The following is an 8586-nucleotide window of genomic DNA, read 5'->3' as shown; positions in this document are numbered from 1 at the left end:
TTGATTGAGTTGTTCTGAGTGAATTCCTTTCCTTCATCTTTATCAGTTCAAACTGATTTCCTGGACTTTGAGTAGAAGGAAAGAAAAAACGTTACATTTTTTCTCCTTCATGTAAAACTAAGTCTCAAATAAGTGATTCTGTTTATCGAGAATTAAATGAAAAAGGATTGTGAAGGCATAATGCAAGTAATGCTACATCAATGAACCAGTAAAGTATCATTTATGAAATTATGAACCAGATAAAAATGAAGGAAGGATAAAAATGGCCATAATCTTATAAATGAGGGGAGGTATCCATCATGAAAGAGATGAACGTTTTACAAAAAGAGTTAATGATTGGTAAGTTTGAATCAGTGAATAATAACTAGTAATACCACTTTATTTACCAGTTACACGCATCAACCATGATTTGATAATGATAGCTTGACAAATCATGATTGAAATGTGAAATAATTTGATCATCTGATCAGTGAATAAAATGGTTATATCCATTGATTATAAATTGTAAGAAAAAAATGTTACAACTTGACTGGTGTAAAACGTTGATGTAATATTTTTGAAATATCTGTGTAAATTAGAGGGGGAAAATATCATCAAAACTCCCTTGGTTGGATGAAAGAGTCTCCATGAAGATGATTCTAAGGTAACAATTTTTTTTTGTAAACCTTGTGTTCACAATAATATATTTACCTTTAGAGTCAAAATAAGTCTTCTTTCTTTGTTTAATCTAAATTTTTATTGATCAATTTTATCGACCAGGTTTCACTATCCAATGTAAGATATAATTGAAGCTTTTGATGGCGTTGGCTTTGGAGTAATGTTTCATCCAACCGAATAAAACAAATATCAAACAAGCAAGAAATAAAGGAGAGACTGGGAAGGAGAGGAAGAAAACTAAACAGTCTAATTGACTTGAATCCAAAATAGTATGCAGTAAAAGGATGCTCAATGATGTCTCGCCTTACCATCAAAAAATCCAGTTGAGAATGATGTTGACTGGAAATAACAATGGTAAATACTGGAAATCATCATTATTTAATCATTCCATTGATTTGTAGAGAAACCTGAACAGCCGAGAGAGAAGCTTATTGTTTTTAATGGGAAAACAATTTTCACAGTTTGGACCCCAAAATTGTATGTAATTAGTTAGCCATCTACTTGAGCGGAAAATGTATATAAATAATTTTTTCTCTCCCTTGTTATTTATGGAATCGCTAATGAACCGTTAAACAATGGATGCCGATAAATCTAAATTAATCAGATAATAGATTATTTATATCTTTATTTTTGATATGGAAGGAGACGAAAATTGGAAAAATCTGAAACAAAGTTGAAAACTTGGAGAAAAGGATTCAAAATTAATACCAGTGATCAGGTAATACCAATGATATTGTCATTTATCAGAAATTTCAGGGTTCCAATAAGAAGACTCAAAAAAAGAAAGGCTTGAAGAAAGTTTCATTTACGTCAAAGAATTGTTGATTGAGCATTCAAGCTCATTAGATACTTTCAGTATTTCAGATTAAATCATCATCAACATCACCATCAATCCCAAAATCGTGCAATTTGTTTTACGGTCTATTGCGTTCTTGATCATTGTCATTTTTACTTTCATATTAACAGCTTGTACCACTATTAATTATTTGCTATGTTACATTCCCAAATTGTTGTTGTTATCCCTCTATTCGTAGGCCTTTCCTTCAATCAATTAATGACTTAGTTGACTATCTTTCATGATCTATTCATTCTTTCCATAATAATAACCAGATAACATGGTTTTGTTTCACTTTTTCCGTTCCATTGTTTCCATCTCTCTCTCTCTCTCTAATCTGACAAACCCAATTCTGGTTCCTCTTTTTTACCCTTCATCATCTTTCTTTTCCTTGATATTTCCAGCTTCCTTACTTGAATCGCCAGAAAAAAAGACTCGCTTTGTTTTCACTTTGATTACAATGCATTTTAACATTTAGAAATGATATAACTACTTCCTTGAGCTAAAATAATCAATGGTAAGGAATGAAAAACACCTTGAAATATATTGTTCTCACTGAAACAAAAAACTAGAAATACAGGGTTGTCAATATTTATTTGAACAGTTTAAAAATTAAATATCTTAACGAATATTTTGTTAAGTTGCTTAATTTTTTACCCACTTATGAATTGAAATATGGAGATTAAGATAAGCATGAATTTGAGTCTAAAATTCCATTTTTTCGCTGATTAATCATTGATTAAGTAAGGTTAGATTTTTGCATAATTTCGCTACCAGTCAAATTGAGTTAATTAATAATTCAAATTTTTTTTTGAACCTGGTGAAAATTATGGTTGTGTTTACAAATTATGTACCGTCGAAAAGCAAAAATTCCGTCGACAGTGTCAGGATATCTGAACTCAACACTTTCATTGAACCATATTTTAGAACTATCAGTTCATCTGAGTCGAGAAGAGTTATGGACAGAATGAACAAACGCGCTGAATCTTGCTTAGCGCAAGGTGATTCGCATTTTGACTGAGCACCTAATTAATCTCCTGATCACAGGCTTCATTTTGATATAATACTGATGTCTGTATGTGAATTAATTATTGATTTATAACTAATTTGAACTGTTCAAATAAATATTGACAACCCTGTAGGAAACATTATTGTGTGAATAAACAGATTAGCTTTCTTTATAAAGATGTGTATTGCTAAAGTTATGATGATGTTGGTGAAAAACAATAATAATATGCTGAACATAGCGTGATTCTCACAGAATACTTTCTCATACCATTCTGACTCTTTTCATCATCAACATCTTTCTTTCTCATCTTTTGCCTGTTACCTTCAAATTAAGTTACCAGGGAAGCAAAATTTATATTTAATCTGTTCTCATTAAGGTGACAGAAGGAAGAAGATGAATAAATAAATTATATGAAAAAAAAGGAACCAGAATAAGCAAGAAAAACCAAAGCACAAATAGGTTTGGGTGTGTTTTGTTGTCTATGCCATCTTAATGAAAAGTAATTTCATGATAATACCCCCAAAAAAGACGGCGAAAATGAAAAATAAAAACAAAAATTTATTCAAAACAATAAACTTTTGTACTTGTTAGTGTTTAATTTACAGTTTGGGTTTATCAAAAAATCAATACAATCATTTCTCGGCTCAATTCATTGTTATTTCAATTTGCTTTTCAGCCTTTCTTTGTCAAATTGTCTCTACGTCATTAATTTATTTTTATAAAGCATGTCAAACTGAGAAATTAATTTCTTTCTTCTAAATCTTATAGCCTCACAATATATTATTAATGTTCAGTCTTGGTGACTCTGGAATCGTTCATTTGACTCATCGATTTTTAATACTTGAATGGTAATCACATGTGCATTTTAACCTAAAATCTTGCTAATAATTGTTTCTTCTTCTTCTTTTCGCAGGTAAATTTGTAGCTTTGTGTAACTGCAACTTGAACAATTGAATTGGAGTTATTGGTCTGACCACATATTTTCACTGGAATAAAATTTTCTGGATCAATCTAACATGAGAAAGTTTGGTTTGAAGGCAACATAAAACAAGTTATGATCAAATCTTTGGGAATGGTTGAAGGTTGTCTGATAAATCACTTGGAAATCAATCCATGGAATAGTTTTCTGAGTAATTTAATTATTCCACAAAATGTTATCAATATTTAAAATGTTGATCGTTTGAAGGGAAATGTCTTAAATTAATCAAGATTCTAAGAATTCACAAATCAAATAATTGATGGCTGGAAAATGGAAGAATGGATAAAATAGTTTGCAGGCAAAGAATCAGAAGTAAATTGTTTGGAATGTATAGAAACATTTACATCAATTTACTATACTTTTCCCCTTCTCTTCTCTCTTTACTCACCAAACTAAAGTCATCAGGAATCATCAGGAATTACAAGAAAAAAAAGATAGAGAGAAAAGGAAATGTGTATAGATATAAATGAACATTATTATGATTATTACCATTATCATTTTATACAGTTTAGTTAAAGGTAATGATTAGATGAGGAGAAAAGTCAGTGAAATGATTAAATTGTAGAGTAACAACATAAACGTTGCTCATTCAATGGATTAATGTAAACACATCTAACCATCTATGTTTGTATTTGGCATTATAAATGTAAATTGAAGGAGTTTTAGGGAAGATTTAAACGGAAAGAAAGAGGTGAAAAGAGAAAATTTGATACACGAAGAAGAAGAGAGGAGAAGGAAGCAGTTGATGACTGTTCATCTAATGCACATTAACGTTCATTTATCCAGATTAATAATATTCAAAATTCAGAGAAATACAAGAACGTAGAAAGATTTGTTTTGTAGATTTTTTTCTCTCTTCTCTCCTCATTCAGCCTCGCTCTATCTCTCTTTAACCGTCGTCATTATCATCGATCCAATGTTCATCAAACTCACCCCATTCCCTTCTATCGTTGTACAATGATCATTCCATCCTACATGATTTTACTTACAAAGAGTTTCTTTTTGCCTCTTCTCTTTACCTGACTTTTTCTTCTTCTTCTTCTCCTTCTCATGTTCATCTTCCCTGATGCTTCCAACTACTTTGCTCAGGATAAATCATCAGAGATTTTATAGAAATGGTCTTCTCTCTTAGTCTCTCATATTCATCAAAATCATCACCATCACCAGTGTATTCATCATTTACATTAACAATTCCTCCAGCTTTTCTCTTCTTCTTCTTGTATTTTCCCTTTTACTTTTCAAATCATTAACTGAACATGATCATTCCTCTATCGAGTTGCTGATAGATTTGTCATCATGTTAGTTATGAAGATAACAAGGTAAATGAATTGGCAGGGTAAATTAGTTTACATGAGCGTATCATCTTCGTAACAATTTATTAGCAATGGAAACCAATGACCAGCTTCTTGCCTCTGCATTGTGACCAGAAGGAAAGCCATTTAATCAACGTTACAATGTAACTAAATTGTTTATTGGCCCATATCATTGCATATATCAATTAACCTTGATTATTGACCCTCGTTTTCAATAATATCATATTTGAGGAGAAACTTTCTTCATAATATTAATTATTAACAAGTTTCAAGTTTGCTGCTCAAACTCAACTCACCAGAAAAGGCAAATCAAATTATCATTCCAAGTTTTAGATACAATACAATAAATATTTGTATCTGAGCATGAATCGAGTTATATTTTGATAGGAAAGAAATCAATTAAATTTTATAAGCAATAAAATTTATCGGTTAATATTAAACTTTAATATCGTATCCACTAAATGATTCACTTATATTTTTTTCAATTCAATTTATGTCAAGTGCACAAATATAATAATTTTATCTTCATGATTGGAAGTGTATGAAAGAATCGATTAAAGCAATTCAAATGATAGAATCGGAATGTAAATAATCCTAATCAATATATTAATCAAAGACATATCGACAGAAAACTGGAATAATTTGAAGCAATCTAAATTATGTTTCTGGGATAAAAAGTTCTTAGATTTTGCCATGAAATCTGAGTCTTTAATTCAGGAGATGTTCTTCAGAGCTATTCTCGAGACCAAGTCAATGATATGAAATAATAAATGATCAGTATTTTTCTGGCTTCTATCTGAATTGACTTGAACATAAAAACGATGAAAATTTAAAGATTGAATGAAATCGATGAATGTGCAAGATATTTAAATGATAACAAAATACGATTGATTTAATGAAAATTAAACTTGAAAATAGCTGCAAATAGTTAAACTTGCAAAAATAGTAACACGGAAAAGCTAGTTCCATCTTACTGTGGAAAACTAAACTACAGGTTACAACAATATGTTCATCCTTTGGGAGTTTGACCAGAAATCATCTTAAGAAACGTATATTCTTAATGGTCATTTCGGACCTTATCAAAATTTGCGAAGGACCAAGTTTGATTGTATGCGCCAAGTTGAATTATTTTCTTTGACTGTATTTTGGTTAGTGAATTGCGTTTATTGGTCCATTTTTATCTTGGATGGTATGCTGTAGTGACTGGACGGGATTTGCCGTTCCATGCTTAGGAATGCTTGATTCAGGAGGACGAGGAAAATTAGATTATCAACACGCTAGTTATTTGTTAATTCAATATTTTTCTGTTTTTCTAATATGATAACTTCGTTATTTTCATTGTCCGTTAACTTTGTATGACTGTATGGCAACCGCTCTCACCAGTCTCTATGACTAATTTCAAATGGTTTATGGTAGCTTTATGTTCATAATTGCACCAATGTAGCTAAAAACGCATTTAATCCTTTCTTATCTGGAACTTGAATTATCAAACTTGCCAGACTGTCCAAACAGCTTTCTTCAATCTTTTTATCCTTTATAATCTTCAAGACTTGAAGTTCAAGTTTCACTTGTGGGCATGTGTAAGGTTTAGATTTTTTTTATTAGGATTTCATTTGAAATAAACAAAGACATTTCTTGTTTACTACAATTTTGTTCATCATACGCATCAAAACAATCAATCATCTCGACTCTTTTTCAAGTTTATTAATTATCTACCAGATCTTTGTTTAAACTAATTGGTTCTACTTTATTTCTGTTGAAAGTTTATTCCTCTATATTAAATCAAAACTGAAAGGTAAGTTATTTTATTTACTTGTATACTTGTACATTCGTTTGTCTTATTGTCAATGTTTTGTTATTTATGCTTAGAATGGCCTCCATACTGAAAGATTATTCCGACTCTAATGAATTGAGAATGTTCAGAGGAAATTTTTACGAGTGCCAAAAAAATGGAACCTTGACGCCTCAGGTCCAATTTGAATATGCTGTGTGCCTAATCAGAAGTAGGAATCGACCTGAGATCAAAGAAGGAATCACTTTGATGGAAGAATTGTATAAAAACAAACTTGGTGGTGAACTACATTGTTACCTTTTGTACCTTGCCGCAGGTTATGCAAAGGTTGGTGAATATCGGTCAGCCTTGGTTCATATTAAAAAGTTTCTTTCATCACAACCTAATAATATACAAGGCAAGGAGTTGAAGAAAAAAATTATGAGCCAGCTTAAGGATGATGGCATGAAAGCAGCCGCGGTTGGCGGAACAGCAGCTTTAGTCATTGGAGGTCTTGTTGGACTTGGTATGGCTTTGATGAAAAAATAACTTCATCTTGTCACATGAACCAATCTCTGAACTTTGTACTTTTTATAATCTCATTTTTCACCGAAGGTTCACTGTAAACTTTCATTAATTCATTCTTATAATAACAGATTGACTGAACACCTTTGACCAAATATCCTCTCAAATCTATTTAACCATATTGATATAACGACTGGCAATGACAAAGTTCAATCACATCGATTCAACTTCGTTAGTTTTATTTTTCTTCCCGTGAGACTTTTTCTAGTAAACTTCTCGTTCTGTTTCTAAAATTTGAGTCCATGCCATGTTAATAGTACGAAGTTTCGCGTAACCAGATTATTTTCGACAAATTAGATGAATTGAAACAAAAAATGAACTTAATGATCTTATCAGTATTAATGGTATATTTGATAATCATGAATACAAAAACTCTTTAATACGATTAACTCTTCACGCTTCCCTTGTCCGCTTCTTTATCCTCGTCCTCGGAGTCGGAATCGTGTCTAAGTGCAGCTTTTGCGTATTCTTCGGCTTCGCTAAACAAATTTTTAGGAACAGCTTCATGGCGACCTTGGGTTCCCTCAGTTATCCAAGATAGCTCTAATTCAAAGGCTTTGTCCTTTATCTCATCATGAACAATATATATTATTTTAGCGGCTTCCTTAATCAAATCTTTGCAAGACATGTCTTTAAATTTGATCTTTTCAATTTCGGTTTTAGCAGCTTGCTTTGCTTTACCAATGGAACACCCGAAATAACCATAGTTTGAGCCCGATGGATCAAGGCAGTACAATTGAGCACCATCAATGGGGTCCCAGGCACCCATCAGTATAGATGTTCCAAAAGGTCGAAGAGCTGAATAAAGAGTGTAGGCATGCATGTACATTGCCACTCGATCCTTTAAATACTTTAATGGAATACGCTGACCCTTCTCTTTCCGGTATTTTGATGCCTCATCTCTTCCTATGTTCACAATTGCTCGAGCATCAGCTATCAAACCGGCAGTAGCACAGCCAATATGTCTATCAATATTAAAGATTCTTCGGTTGGCTCCTTCTTCGTGTAGCTTAGATGGAACCAGCTTTTCTACAGCAAAAACAACACCGTCTTTACCCCGAAGAGCAACAACGGTACCAGAATTGTCAACAGCTTTTTGAGCATATTCAATTTGAAATATTCTACCATCAGGAGAGAATTGAGATGCAGACAGATCGTAACCAGTACCAATAGAACTCATTTTGATAGCTTCACCAATTAAGATAAGACGTTAATCACAAAAAGAAAACTAAATAACAAAACTAATTGAACAGTTGATTGTTTAACAAAATTTCAACAAAACCGAGTTGAGTTTTGCTAAATCATGGATTTAAAATGATCGATAGATGGAGCTGAAATTTATCCTAGGGACTAAGAAAAAATTACATTTTGTTTTATGATAAAAAGTTTGCTTAAAATCTCATGAATTTTGTTTGATTGATTGTAAAATTCCTTAGA

At 31.8% G+C, this 8586-nt stretch overlaps 1 protein-coding gene, 1 long non-coding RNA gene and 1 pseudogene across 3 annotated transcripts; 2 read left to right on the top strand and 1 right to left on the bottom strand.

The window, feature by feature from the left end:
• The first annotated feature begins 199 nt into the window (after positions 1–199).
• LOC107360529 (uncharacterized) lies at positions 200–5242 on the top strand. Its single transcript, XR_003081868.2, has 6 exons — positions 200–339; positions 579–643; positions 760–1134; positions 1262–1375; positions 3270–3349; positions 3415–5242. It is a non-coding gene; the product is annotated as an uncharacterized LOC107360529 (long non-coding RNA).
• Positions 5243–6444: 1202 nt separating this feature from the next.
• On the top strand, positions 6445–7244 carry LOC107360784 (mitochondrial fission 1 protein pseudogene; annotated as a pseudogene). Its single transcript, XR_003081934.2, has 2 exons — positions 6445–6588; positions 6663–7244. The product of XR_003081934.2 is annotated as a mitochondrial fission 1 protein pseudogene (transcript).
• Positions 7245–7469: 225 nt separating this feature from the next.
• Prosalpha7 (proteasome alpha7 subunit) lies at positions 7470–8432 on the bottom strand. Its single transcript, XM_015927503.3, has one exon. It carries the CDS (start codon positions 8327–8329, stop codon positions 7535–7537), a length of 795 nt encoding a protein of 264 aa, XP_015782989.1. The 5' UTR covers positions 8330–8432; the 3' UTR covers positions 7470–7534.
• Between the last annotated feature and the right edge of the window lie 154 nt (positions 8433–8586).

Source organism: Tetranychus urticae, chromosome 2, assembly GCF_039701765.1.
Source record: "Tetranychus urticae isolate SD_2017Ah chromosome 2, NJAU_TeUrti_SD_1.0, whole genome shotgun sequence".
NCBI lineage: Eukaryota > Metazoa > Arthropoda > Arachnida > Trombidiformes > Tetranychidae > Tetranychus > Tetranychus urticae.
This window is presented reverse-complemented; position numbering and strand designations above follow the sequence as displayed.

Coding starts and splice junctions, on each gene's coding strand:
- Prosalpha7 (XM_015927503.3), bottom strand. CDS start 8,329: ATGAGTTCTATTGGTACTGGTTACGATCTGTCTGCATCTCAATTCTCT.